Source organism: Microtus pennsylvanicus, chromosome 2, assembly GCF_037038515.1.
Source record: "Microtus pennsylvanicus isolate mMicPen1 chromosome 2, mMicPen1.hap1, whole genome shotgun sequence".
Classification (NCBI taxonomy): Eukaryota; Metazoa; Chordata; class Mammalia; order Rodentia; family Cricetidae; genus Microtus; species Microtus pennsylvanicus.
The window spans coordinates 25,690,905-25,716,608 of record NC_134580.1 but is presented as its reverse complement, the minus strand read 5'-3'; the positions used below and the strand labels follow the sequence as shown (position 1 = coordinate 25,716,608).

Below are 25,704 nucleotides of genomic sequence, written 5' to 3'. Positions count from 1 at the left end.
GCTAACTAATGAAGAGAGAGCACTGTACCATTGCCTGCATCACAACCTTGTGTAAGGACAGCGCTGTACCCTCAAAGTCTCCTCTGCCAATCACGGTCTGGTCTGGTGTGGTGTTCAGAAGCTTTCCACCAAACCACATTTTAAACGCCACTACCTAGAAATTCCCCAAATATTACTGAAAACTAAAGTACCCCCAAATTCCTAAAAGCAAAGTCTTAATAAATTTGGATAAACAAAGATAACTCCTGGCCCTAGTTCAGCGCCTAGAAACAAACCCTAAACAAGAAGGCTAAAACAAACAGTATCACCAGCCTCGCCTTCTCTTCCCCACGCTGCGTGGCTTCCAGGTGAGCTCGTCAGAAGCTCACTGTTTGCCCACAGCTGATGTCCACCTGCTCAGTTCTTAAAATCTAGAGTTCTGAAACAGGACAGGAAAGGAAGAGAGCACCGACTTAGGGGACGGTCGTTAGGCTGTGTGCTTTGAGGCTGGGCTGGTGATACGTATGTACACTCATCCTGGCCGGCACACAAGTTCTTCTGGCATTTTTCGTGGATACAAACAAATAGGCCACCGAACCAGGCAGCACAGGACTTGACTTTGACAACCAAAGGTGTATAAATGTTAGCTGGCTCCTTCTTTTTGCCCATCCATCGAGTTATTAAGGGAATTAACCAAAAAATTAAAAGTAACATTTTAATCACCGCAAAATACCACTGTCCTTGTTAGTGTTTTGTTTTGTTTTTTTTCTCAACTTAACACTAGCTAGGGATGTCAACTAAGAAAATACCGTCAGAAAAGCCTAGGGGCAAGCCTGTGTGCCATTTTTTTTTCTGGATTGGTGATTGATGTAGGAAAGCCCAGCCTACTGTGGGCCGCGTCACTCCCTGGGAAGGTGGTCTTCGGAGGTCTAAGAAAGTAGGCTGAGCAAGCCATGGAGAGCAGGCCAGTGCACAGCACTCCTCCACAGCCACTACTTCAGTCCCTGGCTGGGGCTCCCGCCCTGTTTGAATTCCTATCTTGGCTTTCCTCAGTGATGGACCATAATGGGGATGTGTAAGCCCAATGAACCCTTTCCTCACCACAGTGTGGTGCCTTTAGCATAGCAATAGAAAGGGACTATGACAACCACTTAGCAAGTGTTGTGTTGATCGAGTGAATTCACTACTTTATCAAAGAATGACTAGTGTCGCCTACCCTCACTACTAGAACTATTTTGCACAAATATACACATTTTTAGTAGTATTTAAGCAAATTCCACCTCATACTTTTAAAAGTTTTATTCTAAGTCCTTCGTATAGGAGTGTATCTGTGTTCAAGTGCCCTAGGAAGCCAAGGCGTGTGATCCATTGGAGCTGGAGTTCCAGGTGGTTGTAAGCCACCTGATGTGGGTGCTGGGAACTGAACGTGGGTCCAGTGCTCTTAACTGATGAGCCACCTCTCCAGCCCCATCTCACATTTTACATGAGCTCAGTTACACAGTAGGTGGACTTCAAGTTTATTTTCTAAAATAGACAATAGAATGAAATTAGTCATTAGGGGGCAAATATATCCAAAGCAGATGACTATTCAATAAAACTAGAAATAGTTACAATATCCATTTATTTAAAAAAAATCTGGATTTTTTTTGGTTCACTTTTGGGGACTAAATCCAGGGCCTCATGCATACTAAGCAAGTCAGTCTACTCCCAAGTTATAACACCAGCTCCCAAAATCTGATTTAAGATACCCCTTTTTCTTAAAGCAAGAAGAGATTTTGCAATTCAACTTGACCCACAGACTAAGTTCAGAGTGTGTCAGGTGTAGTGCTAAGAGCTTCAGAGAATAAGACATAGGAAGACCACCTCTATTTTTAATGATTGAGAAGAGAACAAGATAAAGGGCAGGTTAAGTAAATACAGGCGAATTAATTTCTCTGAGTAGCTATATACTTTAAGCTGTGTTCTATTAATATAAATGTATACTAATCCTTTCATTATAAAGATAAAACAAGTACATTATTAAAGTGAATTAGCCTAAATAAGTAATATTCATTTATAGTTCCATGTCATGCTTATCCTGTGTCCAATACAGAATACAGTCCCTAATCAACAATGGCAGTGAGATATTCCTAAAACCCTGCTAGGGATGGGATACAAGGCCACACAGAAATGGGTTTTCAGCAGGCTGGAATGAGAACACAGGTCAACCACTCAGGGAAGCCTCTGCAGTGACTCTCTTGGCTTCTCTTCCCCAACATGAGATATGGTCTCGCTGAAATCATATCCAGCACAGGACAGCCCGCTTCTGTGAACACCCTCTCACAGTGAGGGTACATACAGGCAGTGCACAGTCATCCCTGACTAGGCATGCGATGGTCAACTTTAAGACTGTGGGACAGGCACAGCAGGGAGCTGAGCTTTGAGAGGCTGGAGAGGTGGCCCAGCACGGTCCTCTCTCGCAGAGGACCTGAGTTTACTTCCCAGTATCCGCATCAGCTGGTTCATAACCACCTACAACTCCAGCTCCAGGGATCTGACTCCTTCAGGGCTCCTCAGACACCTGCACACACACAGTGCATATATAAACAAGCAGGCAAAACCAGATACACATAAATAAAATAAAATAAATAAAAAATTTTAAAGATGGCCTCTTTGCAAGAAAGGAAGAAAGAAAATTACTTTGGGGCTGTTGAGATGACTTATCAGGTAAAGCACTTGAGTTTGATCCCTGGAACTCACAGAAAGATGGAGAACTGACTCCACAGAACTGTCTTCTGACCTCACACAGCTGCCATGGCATGTACATGCCTGCATTCACCCTTATCCCCCCCCCCCAAAGTTACATTAAAAACAAAACAACAGGGGGCTGGAGAGATGGCTCAGTGGTTAAGAGCATCGCCTGCTCTTCCAAAGGTCCTGAGTTCAATTCCCAGCAACCACATGGTGGCTCACAACCATCTGTAATGAGGTCTGGTGCCCTCTTCTAGCCTTCAGGCATACATACAGACAGAATATTGTATACATAATAAATAAATAAATACCACCAACAACAAAAAAACTAAGCTTCTCAGTTGTCTAACTCACAGATGAGTCAAAAATTAATTTTCAGAAAAGGAAAGTAAAATACTTATGATAAATTTGATAAAGGATATAAGCAGTTAACAAAACTCCTTCCCTCCCTCCCTCCCTCCCTCCCTCCCTCCCTCCCTCCCTCCCTCCCTCCCTCCCTCCCTTCCTTCTGAGACAGGGTTTCTCTGTGGAACATCCCTAGCTATCCTGGAACTAGCTCTACAGACCAGGCTGACCTCAAAATCACAGAGATCCGCCTGCCTCTGCCTCTCGAGTGCTGGGATTAAAGGTGTGTGCCCCCACCGCCCTGCAAGAGTTTCTTAATTGGGTTAACTGAGGTGGAAGACCAATCCCGAATGCAGGTGGCACTGTTTCACAGGCTGGACTATGAAGTGTGATAGGTGAGCTGAGCACTGGCAAGCATGCTTGTCTGTTGTGACTGTGGCTATGACTTGCTGTTGCACGGCCCCACCACCGGTGACTTCCCTGATACTGATGATAACCTGGAGCTGTGGGCTAAAATAAACACTTTCTGCTCTAAGTTTCTTAAGTCAGGCTTTGTTGCCACCGCAAAGGGAAATAAAAACAGGACATAAGGTTATGAGGCTAGACCTCTCAGGGATGACAGGACAACCAGAGAAGCCTCTTTGCTCAGCTACACGGCAGCAGTGTGAGGAAGGGGCTGGATCTGCTACCCTGTGGCCAGGAACTCCCCAACCTCTTAACTGTGAGAAACTGTTTCTGTTCTTTGTAAGCTATGTAGTTTAGGGCATTTTGTTATAGCATACTCAACAGACTAAGACATTGCGTGGCAAGTCAAGGATGCACACAACAGCTTCTAGAATAATTGCGTCAGAATAACAAGATCATACACAACCTGCAGGTAACTAGAATAAATACAAAAAATAATACTTTTAGTATTCCAAACGAGGCAAGAAAAGATGACAAAAGAAACCCAGAAAGAAAGGAAGAAAATAATATGAGAGAAAATGAAAACCCAATATGTCAGCTATTACGCGGGATATAATAGATCCAATTTGAAATAAAAGATGAAGACTGTCAGACCATTTTTAAAAATCCAATTATATGCTATAAATATAACAAATGTTTGATATAAAAGGAAAGAGAAACATACCCTGCCAAAGCTAATCAAAAAGAAAAGAAGGCGGGAACGACACTATTAGCAATGTGAACCATAAGCAGGTTTATATAGAAGATATAAACAGCACAATTATAATATGTGATCTTATTCAGAGTTGTAGCTACTAGTGACCATTTCATGTTCATTTCACATGCGTATGAACATACTAAAATCCATATCTTATAAACAAAGTCTCAACAATTTCAAAATTTATAATAAATTTTAGTCTATCTTCTTGTACAGGCCCTACTTAGATTAGATTAGAGAAATCTGGCTCCTTGACCAGCTGTATGCCATAAACCCTGCCTCCTTGCTTCCCTGCATGCAATAACCCGCCTCCTTCTTTATCAGTATGTAATATCCCCACCTCCTGTTCAGCTGATTGCAATAACCTTGACTCTGTGTTTAACTGTATATAACAAACACAGTGCCTCCAGGGTGCTGAGGTGTCTCCATCAGAGAGCCCGTTCTATCTGACCCCAGACTGTTTTTCTATGTCTGTCTGTTTTAATTTCATTCCCTCATACCTCCTACGGAGGCCAAATACCTGGAAGCCCTGTTAAGGAAATCTGTCAAAGACTTGGCAGCCACCTATTCTAAAATATATAATGTGTTTACAATTGTCGTGTGGGTAGTTTTGTCAGGCAATTATGACCTGCTTATTGTTTTCATTTGGAAACAAAGCATGTTATTAAGATGTCATTGGGCGTCAAGTTGACAAAGTGTGGACTTGTAATGGCTAACCTTGGCTGTCAATGTGACTACATCCAGAATCCACTGACTCCCAAGCAGCTGGGCATGTCTGGGAGGGACTTTCTTGGTTGGATCATTCAAAGAGGGAAGACCTCCCCCCTAAATATGAACCCCGCACCTTCGGGTAGCTCCTCACGTAGAAGGCCATGGTAGAAGGGAGCTTTCACTTTTCGTCTGCTTGCCCTCACTGTCCCCGGCAAGTTCATTTATCCTCCCACTGATGCATTCCTTTGAACCTACTTCACCGTGAAGACCAAAGACCAGCAGCTCTCTAGGAATTCCCTGGGACTCCAGCACCAGGTCTGCTGAGACGTTCAGACCAAACAACTAGTAGATTCTTGGCATTTTTGTCGGGAGACAGCCATTATTGGATGATGCAGACCACAACTTGTAAGCTACTCCAATAAATTCCACATATTTCATTCATATGTACATTCGTTATATATACTTATAATATATAATGAATAATATTTTATTCGTTCTATCCGTTCTGACTAAGACAGAGGAATGAAAAAGAGTCTCCCTGTGGATCACACAATGCAAAGAGGATAATGAAAGGCTAAAAATAACTTTATGCTGAGGAATTTGATAATGTGGACAAAATGGCCAATTCAAAAGATAAAATTTACCAAGGCTCACATATGACTGTTTCAATAATGTCTTATAAATGAGTCCTAGGGCCAGTGTGATGGCTCTGTGGGTGAAGGCACTGGCCACCAAGCCTGAAGACCACGGTGGAAGGAGAGAATTGACTCTTCCAAGGTGTTCTCAGACTCCACCTATGTGCTGGGCACACACGTGTGTACAATTAGTAATAATAAATAAATTTAAATATAGGCTATAACTGAAGAGAATTTTTTTGCCATAGTGAAAATTCAGGTCCAGAGAGCTCACCAGTGAGTTCTTCAAACATTTTGAAAAGAATTAGTACCTGTATTCTAGAATTCTTCAAGAATATCAAAACCTCTTAGATATTTTCAAAATATTAAAATAATGCAATGTGGTTTAAAAACTGGGCTAAGTATTATGAGAAAAAAAAACCTCTCCCTTTCCTCTTGTCTCAGACATTTCTAAAATGTCTTAACCAAGTGTTAGGACATCAGAGAGTTCAGCCTATGCATGTGGGGCTGGTCTGCAATTCAGAAGCCAAACCGTTCACCTCAAGAACAAAGGGAGAAGGAAAATCCTGCAGGCGTCTCCAGTGCTGAGAGGCACCTGAGAAATCCAACTTTGGCTCCTGATGAGAACACTTTCCTGTTAGCTGCAGACCAGACACCTACCTTGGTAAAGAATAGCTATAAAATACACACAGTGTCAAAGGCAGAACATGGAAAACTCCTCTTCAGCTTGGGGACAGAGTCTAGAGTAGCCTGTTAGCAGTTTTATACACTAACTTGAGGTCTATGGGGGGTGGGGTGGGGGAATGGGGGCGCGGTGAGCAGAAAACAAGAAATGAAATTGTCATTTGGAGACGTAAGATCATCCTCGTACAGAATTTCCACAAGTTTGGCATATTTTTATGAACTGGCAAGAAATACACAGAAAATAAAACATTTACAATGGGGATTAAGACTCACATACTTAAAATTTATTAGAGCTAGGTGATAATGGAACACACGTTTCATTCTAGCACTTGGGAGGCAGAGGCAGGTGGATCTCTTTGAGTCTGAGGCCAGCCTGGTGTCTACAGAGCTAGTTCCAGCCTAACCAGGGCTATGCAGAGAAACCCTGCCTCAAAAAAAAAAACAAAAAACAAAAAATTATAAATTAGAAAAGTATACGATATCACTGAGAAAACACTATAGAATCAAATAAACAGAAGCACACACATTGCTATGTGAGAAGGGTATTATTAGCGCTGCCAGATGAATGCATGCTTGCAAGAATCCCTCACCAAAACCCAAGATGACTGTTGGTCTATTGGCCTCCAGAAATTGTCAAAACTTTCTAAAATTAACGTGGAACTATGAAGGGCTAGAAGAGCCAAGGTGCCCTAGAAGGATGGCATGAGTGGGAAACTATTATTCTAAAGCTACTGATAATAAAACTGGAGAGCTGTGGGTTCCAGGACAGCATGCCCAACGCAAGAGGGAGGAGTCCAAAAGTAGCCCTGCATAGCTATCAACACTTGACCTTCAAGAACAATGACCCCACGTCTCAGTAGGAAAGGTGGATGGAGAAAAAAGGCACCTCTTGACGCTACACGCAAAAGCCAACTCCTGGTGGCTTGCCCTTCGATACAAACCCCTCCAGGACCTTGGACCAAGCCACCCTTAAATACAAAACAGAAAAGCAAACGAACCACAAGAGAAACAGTGGAGTAAAATCAACTCTATTAAAGCTGAGAACTTCTTCCCCACAGAAGTGAGTGGGGCCACGGGAGTCATTAATCTGGAAGGCAAGCACATGAAGGCCACGGTGGAACCACGCCAAGATAAAATGACGGAAAACGCTGCTGTTAGCGACGATGGTTGAGAACTTGTGTTTCCGCAAATTCCTTGCGGGAGGATAAACGGATAGAACCACTTTGGGAAGCTGGTAGCTACTGCTAGTCCTGAGCATGAATACATCGAGCAAATCCATCTCAGGTACATATTCTAAAGAAACTATGGTATCTGGTGTTATGGTGCACGTCTGTAGTCCCACGACTTTAAGGCTATCCTCTGCTACATATTAAGTCCAGTCTGGGCTATGAGACTGTCTCAACAAACAAACGAACACCCCATCGAACAACAACAACAAAAAACGTGCATGTTTAGCAAACTCAAGTGTTACAGTATACACAGGGACACTGCCATAGACAAAAGATGAAAGTCGGCGTGGGATACGGTTCAGTTGGTAAAATGCTTGCCATGTAAGCATGAAGACTGAGTTCTATCTTCAGCACCTACGAAAAGCTGAGCACTATGGTGAGTGCCTATCATCCCAGCACTGGGGAGGTGGAGACAGGAACATCCCTGGGGCTTGCTGGCAGACCGGTTAGCTCCAGGCTCAGCAAGCAATTCTGTCCCCAAAACTAAAGCGGAGAGGAACTGAGAAAGACACCTGACACCTGACATTGCCCTCTGGGCTCCATACACATGTACACACACAGACACACACAGACACACACACACACACAGACACACACACACACACACACACAGAGAGAGAGAGAGAGAGAGAGAGAGAGAGAGAGAGAGAGAGAGAGAGAAATTAGAAGCTACCCAAATGCCTCTGTTAAAGAAATGGTTAAAGAAAATTCGATATTGCCACACAGTGGAATATCATACAGATCTACAGCTAATCCGAACACCAAAACTACAGATGGATCTCTCAAATAAGTTTAGCATCAAACCAGACAAAATATAGACGGACCCTATTAACATGAAGTATAAAAACAATCTGCATTGTCCCAAGTCAGGAGACTGCCACCAGGAGGCTGGGGGCTAAAGGAAACTCTGGACATTTGTGCCGGTAGAAGTCCTGTATGTCAATTGCCTTCAAGGGCATGGAGTTCTGCTCACCCCCGTCTCTGAGTCTGGTCCCCTGCCTATCCTCGTTAGCGTTCTTCTCCATTAAATTAGCTGGACAGAATGCAATTTCTGCACATGTAATTGTTCGCTTTCCTTTCCATATGCACATTTACAACTATATTTTATTGAGGCTCTGCAAATACCTGCCTCTGCTGACTTGTTTCTGAGCCTTTCTCTCTCCAGGTAACTCCCAGCCTTCTGACAGTTTTCCTGGCACAGAGTCTATGCTCGTCCTCATGACCATTCTACTTTATTTACAGTGCTGTGCTGCCTCCTCCTACTCTGCCGTCATCAGGTAAGGGAGAAGGGGAAACATCAGTCTAAACAGAAATGCTAAATTTTCTTTCCACTGGGGTAGAATCGGAGGCCACTGTATTTCTGGAGTAACAAGGTTCGCGGGGGCAGAGGATGGAGCTCAGTTGGTAGAGAATTGGCTAGCAAACATGAAGCCCTGCAGAAACCAGGCATGGCAGGGCTGGAGAGATGGCTCAGAGGTTAAGAGCACTGGCTGCTCTTCCAGAGGTCCTGAGTTCAATTCCCAGCAACCACATGGTGGCTCACAGCCATCTATAATGAGATCTGGTGCCCTCTTCTGGTATGCAAGCATACATGGAAGGAATGTTGTATACATAATAAATAAGTAAGTAAGTAAGTAAATAAATAAATAAATAATAAACCAGGCATGGCAGCTTACTTCTGTGCTCTCAGCACTTGAGAGGTAGAAGCAGGAGGACGCGAAGTTCAACGTCATCTTTGCTATATACTGAGTTCAAGGCTAGGCTGAGAATACACAAGACCCTGTCTCAAACAAACAAACAAACAAACAACAAAAATAACAAAAAGCCTAATTCACTGAGAATAGGAGTTGATGTGTGCTATAATCCCTAGCACATGTGAGGATGGAGCCGGAGGATTCCAAGTGTAAAGCCAGATTCCGTCTCAGTAACAAACACAAAAGATTTCAACGGTGCCTTGGGATCTCTCGTGTGTCATCAGATTATATAGCTTGATAACAATAAATATTAAGCTTATTAAGTACTATTGTTTACTCTCGTTTTATATTCACCAAACATATTCCTTGGAATGCTTACTTTAAATTGAGAGGCAGATGTTCTTTTGGTTTTTATGTTACATCATTTTCCATGTATAAAAGATGCCAAAAATATCAAGCTTCTAGATTTTCAGGTGGGAGCTATGGTGCTGCGCCTGCTTTGGCCCCACCTGGACCACCCTGGGACACTCACTGATTCGACAGCCAAGAAGTCAAGTTCTCTGTGACTGGCCCAGCAAACCGCCGGCCAGTCATTTTAACACATATAATTGAGTACATGGTGGATTTTCTTTGGAGGCAAATGTGGACAGCCGCCACAGGAAGCGTGTTCTCCTCACCCTCCTGTTTGCACAATGCGGGAATGTCAGCGGGCATGTCAGCAGCTGCTAAGGAAAGCCACACCTTCTCCTACCACGACTGTCTACCACAGTGTAGGAGGCAAAGAGCGGCATGTCAAAACCGTTCTCTGGAGTGATTCTTGCTTTGTTTGCTTTTCTTTTTCTATATACCCGTTGGGTATTTTCTGTGGAACTCTGACACAGCCTATCTTCACTCCTAAGTAAAGACCTTCACCAAAGAAGTCACCTTTGTCAGTGTCCAGGGGCTCTGAGAAGCCTGGGTGGCTAGGGCAGCTGTCCTCTGCGGCTGCAGAGAGAGCAAGGCCAGCTGAGCATAGGAGGGCTGCCGCGCTCTGGCAGAGCGGGGCTGGGGGAGCCACATTGTTGCCATAAACACCCTGTGGTGAACCACCTCTCCAGCTCTGTTTATTTTTGTACATAAACCTGGCCATTAGGTTCAACAAACGTTTATTAAACATCTGTGCTATATCGAACCATAGCTGAGGCCAAGGGCAACAAGAGGAAATGCTCATTTACAGCTTTTTAAATCCCAAAGCCCTGTTCAGCCATCTCACCCGAGGCAGCCTTGCAAAAATCAAATACAGCGCCAGGGTATCACACACCTGTACGGCCGGAACCTGAAGGCTGAGCTCTGAAGATCACAGAGCCAAGAAACAGCACTTGGGACCCAAATCCAGGGATTTTATTCTTTAGTGGTCATTTTCACCATAGCACCCTATTGTTAGACGCTGCTATCTGGCACTGACTCCAGGGTGTTTTCTGACCCGGGGTGCATGCCATGAGAGACATGTCTTTCTTGGCTTATAATTCTTTGTTAATGTCACAGAAATGAGGAATCTTGAGGTTACTTAATTCCTTTTGTTGTCATTTATTCAAAATTGGATTGCATGTAGCCCAGGCTAACCTCAAACTTGCCACGTAGCTGAGGCTAGTCTTGAACCACAGACCCTCTTGTGTCCGCCTCCCAAGAATTGGGATTACAGGCATGTATCACTATGCCCGGCATCATCGCTTAGTTCTGAAATATTTTTTTTACCCTTGATTTCTTAATAGTTTCTCCCAAATTATATTTTTACTTACATATACTTCCCTTTGTTGAGTGAGATATTTTGTCAACAAAATGAGTAAGAACTAAAGTCCTGCACGATTCTGGGGCGCTTCAGCTCCTGGTCACAAAGTTGCATTCTCTACATTGCGTCATTGCTGATATTTATTTCTAATCTCACTACAGATTCCTAGAAGAGAGCAACCACATTATAGTTCTGGGAGTGGGGCCAAGACTAACAATATTTGCTGAATGGAATTTAAATCATGGTTGGCCCTGCTACTCCCTAAATGGGAAACATTAGCACTAATGGTTAAGCTTGAAACTCAAGTAAGAAAGACCAGGGTAAAAGAGGAGGTACGTACCTCTCTGATCTTGGGTCAGTTCACCAGCTAAGCCCCCATAGCTCCTGGTAGAAAATGGGGGTTTTAAGAGCCACTACCTAGGGTCCTTGTAGTAGTTCAGGGAGCAGCACGGAATGGAGTGAATGAAGTATTGTCTAGACCGCGTGTACTCGCTATGGCCACTTCCTGTGGTCTTTCCAGAAGCCCTTCTCCTACGGAATGTGATGTTACATTTCATTACTACAAACTCAAAGGTCAGAGTTCCACAGCCAATTATCCATGGAGCATCGACCACAAAGGCCTGTTTGCTGAAAATAACTGGCAGAGCATTGTGGTCACGCTGGCTGTGGACAAGGGAAATCTCTCTTCTCGCTCAATGCTATCTTATTTCACTTGTGGTAATGCGAGCTGGTGAATGGTGTTTGCTTCAAATTAGATGTTACTTTAAATAACCACACCTGCCTTTTATAAAGCCATGATAATTAATGCTATAGGAAATCCTCAAACCTGGGAGCTTTGAATGTTACCAGTGTGTATCAGAATGAAAACAATGACTCCAGATTTGAGGATATAACAGCATTTAGGAATTCAATGAGATGATCCCTCCAGGCTAGTGATGAACAAAATAAAAATTACATCCCTGCCAATTTTGCCTCAGACCCTAATAATCATAATACTTCCGAACATTGTTTCAGCACACTGAGTTTTTATTTTTATTTTTTTTTTAAATTTATTTATTTATTATGTATACAATAGTCTGTCTGTATGTCTGCAGCCTAGAAGAGGGCACCAGACCTCATTACAGATGGTTGTGAGCCACCATGTGGTTGCCGGGAATTGAACTCAGGACCTTTGGAAGAGCAGGCAATGCTCTTAACCACTGAGCCATCTCTCCAGCCCCCACACTGAGTTTTTAAAAAATGTAAAGTTTCTTTCTTTCTTTCTTTTTGGTGTGTGCATGTCGTATTTGTATGCATGTTTTTGCAGTGTGTTTACCCATGCATACATTTGTGGAGACCAGAGGTGGACACTGAATGTCTCCTCAGTAGCTCTCTACCTTGTTTTTTGAGACTGGCTCTTTGACTGAGTCCAGAGCTTGCAGTTCCCCTAGACTGGGTGGTCAGTGACTCCCCCTTGGGGAGTGCTGGGGTGACAGGCATGTGGCTCTAGTTCTGTATGAGGTTGTGCACATCTGAACTCCTGTCCTTACGCCTGAGCAGTGAACATTTTATCCACTGAGCCATCTCCTCAGCCCTAAGAGCTTTTAGAAGAAAATTCTTCCTGGTGTATTTCATCCCCAAGGCTGAATTTGGAAAATGAAAGAAAAAGGACAAAGAAAAGGGGCATAGTGATACACGCCTGCAAACTTAGCGACTGGCCAGTTGGAGGCCAGTTTGGGTTGCATAGCAACAAAAGAAGAAGGAAGAGAAGGAGCAGGAGGAATAGGAAGAGGAGTCGCAGAAGAAGGAAAAGGGGAGGAGGAAGAAGAAGGGGAGGAGCAGGAGAAAGAAAGGGGGAGGGGAACAGGAGTAGGAAAGAGGGAGGAGAAGTCTATTTCTATCAAAGCATAATTGTGGCAAAGAAGAAAATCATGCTACAGACTTCAGGTTTCTCACTCCAGCAGATTTATTCCTTGAGCAGAAACCTTAATTTACCAGCGAGATTATGAATGGCATTCTCTGATTCGCCTCCTCTACCTTCTAATCCTTCACGGGATTCACAGTAATTTCATGATTAGGGATAAAGTCCTTAAATATTATTGGTATTATTGTTTTTTTTATTGAAAAACAAATGGTGGCTTGGGGGTAGGGGAGCATGTGACCCTCCCAAACGCTGGATGACAGATGTGCCATGGGAGGGGACTCACAACTTTTTGCAGTGAAATTCAACCAAGGATGCTGTGTCCCGACCTGGACCTGGGAATGCAGACTAATGATCAGAATCTGCTTCCATTACACTGGTCTGCCTGTCAGGGCATTTATATGGCACTATAATTCTCACACTAGTGTGCCTGGAACACTGTAGGTGCTCAGTGTGTATCTGCCAGATAAACAACTGTGCTGCCAACAGAGGCGACAGCTGTTGCCCTCCCCAAGACAGGGGCTGCTTCACTGTCTGCTTGAGAAGCGGGGGGGGGGGGGGGGGTCTGAAGCAGGTGATTAACCACGAATCCGCACTAGCCAGCAAGAACATTCTGTTGTATTTTTCTCATCATAAAAGAATTGTAGAATAATAGAACATGCAGATAAGTAAAGTTGTATTTTAAGCACCACCAATGATGTAGAGATATAATTTGTTTACATAATCTACAATTCATATATATATATACATCTATTTATTTTAATAAGAATCAGAATTGTACCATTTTGTAATTTCGATGTCAATAAATATTACGCTTTTATTATTCCACATTATCTTAAATAGCAATAAAACAGGGCTTCTTAACCTTTTCCACTGGTGACCCATTTTTGCCCTATACATTATTACAAAATGACAGATATAGGTATGCATGTGTGTATTAAGATAGGTGTACAAACTGAAAACATGCTGAAATAAATTTTTTTATTTTAAAATAATTTTTAGTGTATACTTTTACTATTATTTATTTATTAAATAATAATTTATTATTATTGGAGATGAAAGCAAACTTTCATTGCACCAAGATGAATGTGGTTTATTTTTTACAGAAAGCATTAAATCCTGGGGCTAGAGGGATGGCTCACTGGTAAAGACTATGTGACGCTCTTGCTGAGGACCAGAGATCAATGGTCAGTTCCCAGTACTCAGGTTGGATGGCTCACAACTGCCTGTATAGAGTTACAGAGTTATAGAGTTAACCAGGAGATCCAGTGCCCTCTTCTGGCCTCCAAGGGTACTTGCTCTCACACATACATGTACTTGAATGCGTACACACACACACACACACACACACACACACACACACACGCATGTGTACTTTAAAAAAATAAATGAATCTTCAAATCATGGCAAGTATTTGATGCTGAAGGACACAGCATTGTCAATGTTTTTTTCTGAGCTGACTGATATTTTGATTTTATAGTCACCAATGATGATAACTAGTTTGCATAAATACGTAAAACAAAATGGCAGAAGTATGTTTAGGCTATTTCAGAAATTGTATCCTATTCCTAAGTCAATTTTTGCTTAAAATTTTTTTAATAAAACACTAGTCAGCATTTCAAACAATATCATTTAAAGACAAACTAACACAACATAATCCAAACATACTAATTCAATTATCTGTACGCTGAGGAACAATGGTAGAAGAATATTAAATGTTTTCATTTTCCATAATTAGACCATCATGTTTCTATAGAAGCAGAAAACCTTGTATAACAGTAAAAACACTGCAATTCATAGACTATAGTCCTTAGTCTCAGCTGAGGTATCCTGAGCAGCATTCATCAGCGCTGCATGGCATGTATGCATGCTGTACGTTCAGAACCAAGGCTGCAGTGACGTCACATGGGACAACACAGGAAAGCACTGGCAGATAACTGTCAGATTCACTGCCTATTAATTCTGAATTAATTTTTGATTGTTAAATGTTCAGAAAGTCTTACTGTTGCCATTTTTTTCAATCCTGACATTCAGTTACTCACCCTCAGTCACAACCCACAGCTTAAGAGACAATAAATATAGCGTAACACCAGATGTATGCATGCTAATTTGTTTACTCACATTCCTGCCACGTTAGAAAAGATGCTGCAATGAGGATGTGATATGCAACCAGAGCTGAATACCTAAGCCAAGTCTGGTGACGCACCTGTACCCCAACACTCAGAAGGCTGAGGCAGGAGGATCTGGGGTTGGAGACCTGTGTTGGATCTCCACCAGCAAGAACTACATACTTAGACATTGTTTCAAAAAAAGAGAAAAAAAAACCCTTCAATTAACTCACCAAATAAATAATTAAAAAATTAAATACTTGATAAAACAATCTGTCGTTTGTAAAGGACCATACTTATGTGGCTTTTGTGGAAGAAGCCAGAGACAGACACCAACCACTTCAGAGCCCAAGAAGGCTGTGTGCTCAGTGCATTAATCACCAACCCACATGAAATTATGCCTGGACCTGTCCCAGTTAGTCAGTACCTGCTGTTTACCCAGTCAGTGTCACCGGCTTGAGCAACGGAGGTCACACTGGATAGTTTGGAAGTCTGAAGAGCCTTTAGAGGAGAGCACGTGTCACAATCAAGTACTAATCATTGGGAGTTTGGGGTAAGTTATGGGGATGCCGCTGAAGACTCGATCTTAGACTTCTGAACCTCATAGTACTATTAGAATTCTATTGTCACACAGGGGTCTAATACTTTTGGAGTTCAAGACTCTGAAAAACGGGATTGTACCCTCTCCCCTTTTTATTTTCAAATAAAGCTAAGTCAACTATGCAGGGATTTCTACAGGCTGGTTCCAATGCCACTCAAACCTTGAAAGGAGTAAGCGATGTCATACACAGAAGGCTACCGACTGTAGGATCCCATTTATGGACCTAGCCAGCAAAGTGGGACAGTGCTTGAAAGGGCGGGGGAGGGTATAGCAGCTATATTTCTTGTTATGAAAAATCCCTGGCAGGAAGTACTTAAGGGAGGGCCTTTGGCTTACAGTTCAAGGTTTCATAGTCCATCGCTTTGGGAAGGCACCCTGGCAGAGTGTGAATTTCTGGTCATACTACAGGAAGCAGACAGTGGCAGGCAGGGGGCCCAGGCTGTGAAAGCACCAGGTCCTCCAGCTAAGCCCCACAGCCAGGTTTGCACCCAGCAGGGGACCAGCTGATCAAACACGAGAGCCCAGGGGGGGACATTTCACATTTAAACTTCAACAGGGAGGACCAGGGAGGACTTAGACAGTGATGCTCGGTACATATTACTATAAGCATACTGAAATATGAACTTATTGTATGTTAAAATGTCTAAAATGGTGACTTTTCTCTCCATTGATTAACAACAACATGGAATGAGGATGAAGCCCAGTGCGTGGATACTGCTTCAGGGGTGTCCATTCTGGGCTCTCCCTGGGGAGGGGACGTGGCCGGGGAACCATTTCCAGTCAACTAGAGGCTGCTTCCAGAAGAGCAAACTGTAGATTGACACATGCCTCCTGGAATCCTGTGTAGTTCGAATTCTAACTGGTCAGCTATCAGGGTGTGAAAGCTGAAGGATAGGAGAAGCAGAGCAAGCGGCCACTAGGTTCTTACCTCTACCAACACTCAGAGCAAATGGGCCATCCTGTCCTCAGACTGCATTGAGCTCATCTCTTACTGTCTTACATTCCTCTTTCTTCCCAGCCATATCACTCCTGTCTCCACCTCCCTAGGATTAAAGGTAAGGGATCCCAATTGCTGGGATCTCCTTTGTGTGAGCTCAGTTTCTCTTTTAGACTGGATCAATTTCATGTAGCTCAGGTGGCCTTGAACTAACAGAGCTCAATCTATCCCCCCCCCCTGAGTCCTGGGATTAAAGGTGTGTGCCACCACTGCCTGGCCTCTAATGGCTTAACTCTGCACTCTGATCTGCAGGCAAACACAAACAAAATATCACTACAACCCTTCAACCCATACATGAACTGAGCTGGAGTTTGAGTCTGTTCTGAATATAATCTCCAACAATGAGGGAAGCGGGGCAGAGTGCTGCCTCCCTTGCAGAAGTCGGGCAACTTATACACACCAGCAGGAGCCAGCCAAGACCAGAAAAGGCTACAAAAGGTGGAGGCACTTCTGGGGCTGGTGGGCAAAACCATGTGTTTCCTACGGGTAGACACTTGAGTAAAACCTCTATAGTAGCAGAGAAGCAGAGGTTAGGGATGAAAAGGGTATTAGAGAAGCTGGCTGGCCAGCTGAGCGCAAGGGCAGGCCTTGGAGCCAGTTCTGGCAGATGAGCTGGCTCGCCCCAAGACCCTCTCCTGGGGGAATGTGGGAAAGGTGCACTTGCTTTCACAAGTTCTTATTTCTAATGCAGTCAATTAGAACAGGCTTCACCATGGGGGAAACTGATTTCCAAAATGCCTCCCCCTGTTCCAGAAAGGGACCACCCATGGACAGGGAGCCAGACCAGAAGTAGCCAAGGCAAACATCTCTGTAACTATGGAAGTAGTAAGCTCCCACCACGGCAAAACTGCAAACTGGTCGTGGCAGCATGAAAATAGAGCACACAGACTAAGTAATGGCCAGCAGACCCCAGCAGGGTCCAAGGCCAGCAGCACCTGCAAGGCGCACAGCTGTCAGGGCGAAATGCCAACAGTCAAGGTCAACAGCAAACAAAGATGAACGGGGGCTTCATAGCTGGACCACTCCCCCCGCCCCCCGGGAGAGCATCAGGGGAGCAGCGTGTGGTCATCTCCCTTGTTGGGCCTGGGACAAGCACAGAGTTTGGGCCCCCATTGGCTCAACTTGTGAAATACCCCGAGAATGAACCAATCACAACAGAAATGCCTTCCGTCTTCCTTTCGTTTCTGCCATCCTATAGAAAGCCCCTGGACAAACAGTTCCGTGGGTTTCCCCTTTCTTGGATCCTCTCCTGAGCTCTGCTTTCGGCCATGGAGTTTAATCTTCTTTAAACTGTATCTCTATAATAAAAAGTTCCCTTCCATGCACACCCTTCTTGTCTGTGAATTTCTTGCGCAAGTTTGTGGGACAAGGACCCAAAGCGGAGCCTCTGACTCATGAAGTTCTGTGTGACCCTTGGCGTCCAGTGCTCTCACCTAATATGAGAACCCTCGCTCTCAGAAACACCCCCTTTCCCGTTCCGCTATTATGAGTGCTACCTGGTAGTGAGGACTCGATGAGCAAAAAACAGAGTGCCACAGGCGCGAGAGTTAGTGAGTGTGCGTGTAAACACACACACACACACACACACACACGTGCGCATGCGAGAAAAAAAGAGAGACTCACACACGCAAACAGACACATAAGAGAATGAGAAAGAGAGACAGAGACAAGGAGGGAGTGGGGAGAGAGAGAGAGATTTCACTGGGTCACAGAAAATGTGCTAGAATCAAAGGGAATGAAGGCGAGGACATGAAAACCCCACACAGGAGAGAAAGCCCTACCGAATGGCAGTTATTAGTAAAGATGACTAACTGCGATAGCTAATCTTGCTTGTCAACTTCACTGGATCTGGAACAAACTAAAAGGCAAGCTTGCTGGGCAAAGCTGGGAGGAATTTTCTCGATCAGGTTTCTGAGATGAGAAGACCCAGCCTGAATGTGGGCAGCACCTCCACGCAGCAGCTCAGATGGGGAGGAGATCTGGAGGCCAAAAGGCTTTGCTTTTTGCCTGCGGGCCCTGGCTCTTGCTGGCAAGGTCATCTACCCAAATCCTGCCAGTACCGCTGTCGTGTTTGGTTGCTCATACCAGAATGCGACTTCTTCAGGCTTCCAACACGGACTGAAGAATCCACCCAACAGTGGAACAGGGAATCCTCTAAGCCTCCAGCCCCAGGCTGGGACTGCTGAGGCATCCAGCCTCACAGACAGCACGGCTACCAGGTTCTATGTCTCCCCAGTGTGAAGACTGCCGGTGACAGACAACCTAGACAGCAGTATAAGGCAAGGTGGTGAATCTCCTTTTAATATATATATCCATTGTATTAGTTCCAGTCCCCCAGAGAAGTCTGATATACTCCTGCCACAATAACCTCTTGTCTTTGATCGCTAATTCTTTAAGCTTTTTAATATAACCTGAGAACTTGGAAACCACAGAGCTTGAAGGCCCAGGGACCTCATCTCGATCACCACCTTCAGCCAGGAGAGGCTTCCGAAACCAGAAAGATGCTCCACGATCACACCCATCTCAGTGCACAAGATTCCAAAGCCACGTGTCAAAGGCACTTCCTACTATCCCCTGGAGTCATTCTCAAACGGTCAGAAACACCAGCAGATAACACCGCGTGGACGAGACCAGAGGAACACCCGCCTGTCCTATTTTAAGGCGCCGAGACGGCACCCGGCCATCTGCCTTGGTACTCATTCCAAGTTGGAGGAAGAAACTTCTCTGTTCTGTTCAATTTAAACTCCTCAAGACCATTTGAACGCATTCCATTTTCAAACAGTTTGGAGTGCAGCTGTTTATCATCGGGTTATGGGACAGTGTCACGCTGCGGGGTGGGTGGAGGTGGACAGTGAGTGAGATGCTGTGTGCAAACACAGCTTCATCTGGCACGGCAGAGCAGGCATGCGCCTCTGCTGGGTGCATTAGGACTAGATCAGTCACAAGGGACACAGGCTCAGTGCAGAACCGTTCGCGCAAAACCAAGGGGGACCAGGAGGGAATACAGTTAAACAAGAAAGGAGAGCACTGGGACCCTTTCAGGTGTTTCTCGGCTCCTCTACGCTTCTCCCTGCTTCCAGACAAGCTTTATGAAGTGTCAAGGGTAAGAAGGAGGAGACAGACGATCGCCATCTAGAATGGGCTCCAGGTTTTACCTACACCAACCAAGTGTCACACAGCATGACCATGACAGAGGATACCGTGGCCTTCATAGGATGTTCCTTAAAGTGGAGAGGGGGTGCTATGGTTTGGATATGATTTGAGTCTGTATCCCTCCCCCCCAAATTCATGCAATAGAAGCCTGACCATGTGTGGCGACGTAAGAGTGCTGGGACTTTTAGGGGGTGGGGCCTAATGCCAAGTCATTAATCCATGGAGGCTCGCCCTTGGAAGGGATTGAAGCAGGTTTCAAGGGACCACAGATGCTAAAGGTGTTATAAAAAGACCAAATTTGGCTCCTGAACCTCTCTGGCAGGCTGCTCCACTTCCTCTCTCACCTTGCTATCATTCCATCCACCACATTGTGAGCGCCATGGGAACCCACGCAGAGGCAGAACTGACCTAGGACATCGGCCTCGGTAACCGTGAGCTCAGTTACATTTCTCTGGAGAAGAAAAATGCTGTTTTTGGTATTCTGTTAGAGCAACAGAAAATGGACTAATATGGTGGGGATCTATTAGAAGATAAAGATTAAAGAATGCCTGAAAAATAAAAATGTTACCTTCCACAAAATAAGGCCACACCTTTTGCCATCATTCAAGGCATCTTTCTCGTCTCCATGCTAGTAAATACGCCCCTTTCACAATTCTCTTGCTTCTGACGTACGTGGGTGGCTCAAAGATCAGGTTGCAAACAGCCTTGCTTAGGAGTCTGGGTACAACTACTTTACGCTGTGGGGTGATGGCATGCTACTTCTGCCAATTGCCTCCAACTACAACATAACTTACGCTATTTTTTAAAAAAACACCCATTTTAGCTCATTCTATGCCAAGCACAGGCTATTTCCTTCCAATAGGATGTAAGCAAACTACTGCAAAACCCGGTCACTTATTGGCATTCCGTTGATGACCTGATTCTACTTCCAGGTTACACTCAACTTTATGACCATGAAGCCTTCAAACCCAAGTTTCTTTGAGAAGCCAGGGGGTGAGGTCCACCCGAAAAGCTTAACCTATTTCTCTGGGGGCATGAAGAATGCACTCTTGGAGCGCACTAGGCTGGGCGCCTGTGGTAAAGTCGATCTTCAGTGAAAGAGAAAACAGCACGAACTGAGTTACTCTCGCTTGGACACACTTGGATACACAGTGCTATGCCAGAACCAGTTCATACACAGGTTAACACAACACACTTGTACGGGTCCACCAGATCCATGCCAAAAACTCACTCGGGGAGTTTCCACTAAATTTAAGGTTGCCTGGGGTGGGGTGTGGGGAAGGTGAGGTAATCATTTAGTTTTAAGTAGTATTAGCAGTCATACGCTCTGCCCCCACTGCCTCCCTAATTTTGTCGGCCTTTCATTGGTTCCCTATCCCTTCTACTGTAGTTGGCATGTTTTTGTAGGGACAGTAATTTATTTATTTTAATCCGTGTACAGCGGCCAAATGGATCATTTGGCTCAGTCAAATCCCGTCGTTTAAGCCTTAAACAGAAATGGATTTTTAATCGAAAAGCTCACCAGCCTCAAGCTCTACCTCATTTTCACATTGCCTTGTCCAGCTTATGCCTTCCCAGCACGCTACCTCAGTCTACTGGAGCCTGGTGGCTGCAGGGCCTTTAGGGGACAAGTCCTTCTGCGTAGCCACCCCTACCGGATTAATCCTAGTCCCCGCAGCTGCCAGCAGGACTCCGGATTTTTGTTTGTTTATTTTTTTTTTTAAGGCTAATGCCCTTATCTTTGCGCTCCAGCCGGAAGGTCTCTTGAGCCTTCTTTCCTGCCCCCTTGCAACTAGAATTGGGCCCGGTGCCTCGGGCTGCCTTCTCCGAGTTAGGAAAGGGCTCGAACTTTCCCTGGGAACCGAGGGGCGTCCCCGCGGCGCCTTGGCATCCCCCCCCCTCCGCCCCTCCCCGCAAAACCCCGGTGTCGCCCGAGGGAACGCGCTGCGGCCCTCACTACTGTCCTCCTCCAAACCCCGGGCGGGAACCCAAGCAAGCACCCGGTGCACAGCGCCCGCCAGGCCCCTCGCTCGCCCCAGCCCCTAAACCAGGATCTGAGGTCGGGGTGGGGTGCCACCTGCGGGCCGCCACGCGCGGGCTCCGGTGCGCGGCTCCCCGGCAGACTGGGCGGCTCCCTACCGGGCTGGGCGGCTCCCCCGCGGGTGCGGGGCGAGGGGCGCGGGGCCTGGGGGTGGCAGAGTCGCAGGCCGCGCTGCGGTCCCACCCGGCCGAGAGGCGGCGCGGAGCCCGCACGGGGCCGCCTCTGCGATTGGCTGCACCCCCCCTCTCCCGCTCCGCCCGCCGCGGCGCCCGAGGAGCGAGGACGCGGGGACCCGCCTCCCGCCCGCTCCCGACCCCGGGCGCGCGGGATAAAAGGCGGGCGGCGGGCGCGGGAGCCCGGGCCCTGCAGCCTGCGAGCGCCACCGGCGGGCTGGCTTTACCCGCCGCCCACCCCACCCCGCTCCCGGCGCGCTCGAGCCCGAGCGGTACCTGCAGCCGAGCGAGAGCCGAGGACACTGCTCCACCGCCGCCGCCTCCAAAGTCGCCAAAGTTGAGAGGCTGCCGCCCACCGGGAGCAGGAGGGAAGGTGCGAGCGCGCGGGGCTCGAAGCGACCCGGCGACGCGCGGAGCTGCCGAGCGCACGACCGTCGGCGGCCTCTCCCGAGCCGCGGCGGCTTCCCAGCGCTGTGAGTGGTCGGCTAGACCGACGGCTGGCTAAGTATTTCCGTTCAATTGTTTATGGGATGCGATTGTGTGTTTTTGTGTTGGTGGAGGGAGTTAAGGCAGAATGTGTCCTTTTTAAAAACTGAGTTTCTGATAGTGAGACGGTTGCATTGAGAGAAGGTACCTGGAAAGCCTACAGAGTTGGAGGAACCAAGGAGAAAAAAATGCATTTAACAGGCTTCCTTTCTTTCTTTTGGCTCCCTTGTTGGAAATGAAAGTCATTTCCGAAGTTAATTGAAACGGAAGTAAATGCGGAATAACTGAGGGCTTAACTAGTGGTAGTTAACCTGTACTTTCCTCCCTTTTTAAATATTGTTGCCAGATTGGTGGGTGGCTGAACTGGTGAGAAGCGACTGGAAGAGACTGAGAGGCGACCATAATGTCGTTAAGGTTCCACACACTGCCCACCCTGCCTGGAGCTGTCAGACCGGGTTGCAGAGAGCTGCTCTGTTTGTTGGTGATCACCATGATGGTGAACCCCGGCGCCTCAGGAATGTGTCCCACGGCTTGCATCTGCGCCACTGACATTGTCAGCTGCACCAACAAGAACCTGTCTAAGGTACCTGGGAACCTTTTCAGACTGATGAAAAGACTGGATCTGAGCCATAACAGAATTGGACTTCTCGATGCCGACTGGATCCCTGTGTCGTTCGTCAAGCTGAGTACTCTGATTATTCGTCACAACAACATCACCAGCATCTCCACGGGCAGTTTCTCCACGACTCCAAATTTAAAGTGTCTTGACTTATCATCCAATCGGCTGAAGTCGGTGAAAAGTGCCGTGTTCCAGGAGCTGAAGGTCCTGGAGGTGCTCCTCCTCTACAACAACCGCATTTCCTCCCTGGACCCGGCAGCATTCGGAGGGCTCTCCCACTTGCAGAAACTCTACTTGAGTGGGAACCTCCTCACACAGTTTCCTATGGATTTGTATGTGGGGAGGTTCAGGCTGCCCGATCTGACATTTTTAGATGTTTCTTATAATCGAATCCCTTCCATACCAATGCACCACCTAAATTTAGTGCCGGGAAAGCAGCTGAGGGGCATCTACCTTCATGGAAATCCGTTTGTCTGTGATTGTTCCCTGTACTCATTGCTGATCTTTTGGTACCGTAGACACTTTAGCTCCGTGATGGATTTTAAGAACGACTACACCTGTCGCCTGTGGTCTGACTCCAGGCACTCCCGTCAGCTGCCCTTGCTCCAGGATAGCTTTCTGAACTGTTCTGAGAGCGTCATCAATAGCTCCTTCCACGTGCTTGGCTTTATTCACGAGGCACAGGTCGGGGAAAGGCTGGTTGTTCACTGTGACAGCAAGACTGGTAATGGAAACACTGATTTCATCTGGGTTGGCCCGGATAACAGACTGCTGGAGCCCGATAAAGACATGGGAAACTTTCGTGTGTTTTACAATGGCAGTCTGGTTATAGAGAGCCCTGGTTTTGAGGATGCCGGAGTTTATTCTTGTATCGCAATGAATAGGCAACGCCTGTTAAATGAAACTGTGGATATCATGATAAACGTGAGCAATTTCACCATAAACAGATCCCACGCTCATGAGGCGTTTAACACGGCTTTCACCACGCTCGCCGCCTGCGTGGCCAGCATAGTCCTGGTCTTGCTTTATCTGTACCTGACACCGTGCCCATGCAAATGTAAGTCCAAGAGACAGAAAGATGTGCTGAACCAAAGCAGTGCCCATTCCTCCGTTCTCAGTCCCGGCCCCTCTGGTGATGCCTCCACTGATGAACGGAAGGCAGGTAAAAGAGTGGTATTTCTGGAGCCCCTGAAGGATACTGCAGCCGGGCAGAACGGGAAAGTGAGGCTTTTCCCCAGTGAGACTACAGCCGAGGGCATCTTAAAGTCCACGAGGGTGAAATCTGACTCAGACTCAGTCACTTCTGTGTTCTCAGACACACCCTTTGTGGCATCCACTTAATTGTGTGTCTGTCTTTCTCTGGTGTCATGATTTAATCTCTTCCTTATTTAACTTCGTGTGGTCCACAAAATCAGTAGCAGGGCGGAAATTGTTTTGTCTTTTGAGATAAAACCAAATGGTGTCTTAAGATGGTTGCTAGGAAGTGAAGTAAGGCACACCGGTTGCTCACTGTGCTGGGGAAAGGGGAGGTTGATTTTGAGAGTTTTAAGTTCTGGAAAATAGCGTCTTAGCCTTCAACATCTTTGGTGATCTTAAAGCAGAAGGCAATGTGACTGACCATGATCCTCTTATCAGGCTTTCTCAAAGGAAAAACAAAGCTATATATTTTCATTCCTTAAAAATAGAGCCTGTTAACTTATAAGAAACAAAGTTGAGCTTTTTTTAGAAAAACATCAGTGACTTCTTTTCATCTTTAAAAGATGTAGAAGGAGGAGTCGGGTATTTATAAAACATAAAGTTAGTTTGGAGGTTTTTCCAGCCAAAAACCATCATTTCAGACCAGAATGGACAGACTCTGATAACATGCACGGGGTTATGCCACAGCCTGTGGAGTGTGGAGTAAGCAGTGGAAATGGGGTGCTTGTTGGGCTGTCCCCCTTCTCTGTACTCTTTATGCTGTACCCTGGCACAAGAGCTCTCACTGGGAAATTAAAGGTGTCATTATTTGTCGCCAAGGATGTGTGTCCCTATCAAAATGTCTGAGCAACTCTAAACCTTCGCTGTAACAGGCTTGTTTGTCCATCTGCTTGTGTATCTGTAAACTCTTAAGTTACATGGACTACTCAGTGGCCCCAAATGTGATGGACTTGGGGCATTTAAATCAGTATAAATACATACGCTCTGTGACTTGATGTTTCCGTTGCCTATTTACAAATGCAATCTGTGATGTTTTATGTGACCGGATTGTACTGTTTGTGTGAAGCACCGTCACACGGTGCACACGTTACGGCAAGGGTCTCTTCAAAAGTCTTGTGATTGCCGTAGGGACTTTATTTTTATAGAGGGATAAAACAGCTTTAAAATATCCTAATCCGATTTTTCTCTCTGTGTCATAGTTTATTCTGATATCATGTACTCCAGCCAGGTTTGGGAGAAACTTAAGTTCTAGTTTTAGGACAAGTGAGTACCTGGGAGAGCTGAGTATTCCCACATCTGCCAAGAAATGGTCATCTGCCTCTCCAGCACTGGAACGGAGGGTTTGGACCAATTGATGCGTCAGCTTCCTTCCCATATTAAAATCTGGTTTCCTGGCAGTGCTAACTGTCAGCCCCAGAGTCACCCTGGCCTTCTAAACCTGTACCCTATGCCGAGGGAATACAGGGTTAAGGTGGACATCACTGACAGGTCA

General features: G+C 45.8%; 2 protein-coding genes across 9 annotated transcripts in view; one reads left to right on the top strand and one right to left on the bottom strand.

Annotated features, from left to right (window-relative positions):
* The window catches only part of Pced1b (PC-esterase domain containing 1B), a 166,401-nt gene extending 144,102 nt beyond the window's left edge, over positions 1-22,299 (bottom strand). For 5 of the 7 annotated variants that reach the window (XR_012909614.1, XM_075960482.1, XM_075960488.1 and 2 more), the window contains exon 1: positions 22,187-22,299. The gene's annotated coding sequence lies outside the window, so the exon portion shown is untranslated. Of the gene's footprint in view, positions 1-21,773; positions 21,940-22,186 lie in introns of those variants that run through there. The other 2 variants (XM_075960484.1, XM_075960486.1) reach the window with 2 other exon arrangements.
* On the top strand, positions 22,278-25,222 carry Amigo2 (adhesion molecule with Ig like domain 2). 2 transcript variants are annotated; one of them, XM_075960481.1, is made up of 2 exons: positions 22,278-22,383; positions 22,743-25,222. In XM_075960481.1, exon 2 carries the CDS (start codon positions 22,800-22,802, stop codon positions 24,354-24,356), a length of 1,557 nt encoding a protein of 518 aa, XP_075816596.1. In that variant the 5' UTR covers positions 22,278-22,383; positions 22,743-22,799; the 3' UTR covers positions 24,357-25,222. The 2 variants fall into 2 exon arrangements, with proteins under 2 accessions (XP_075816596.1, XP_075816595.1); XM_075960480.1 differs by having other exon boundaries at positions 22,314-22,415.
* The last annotated feature ends 482 nt before the right edge of the window (positions 25,223-25,704 follow it).

Excerpts from the sequence above, each read along its gene's own strand:
- Amigo2 (XM_075960481.1), top strand. The coding sequence starts at position 22,800 with ATGTCGTTAAGGTTCCACACACTGCCCACCCTGCCTGGAGCTGTCAGA.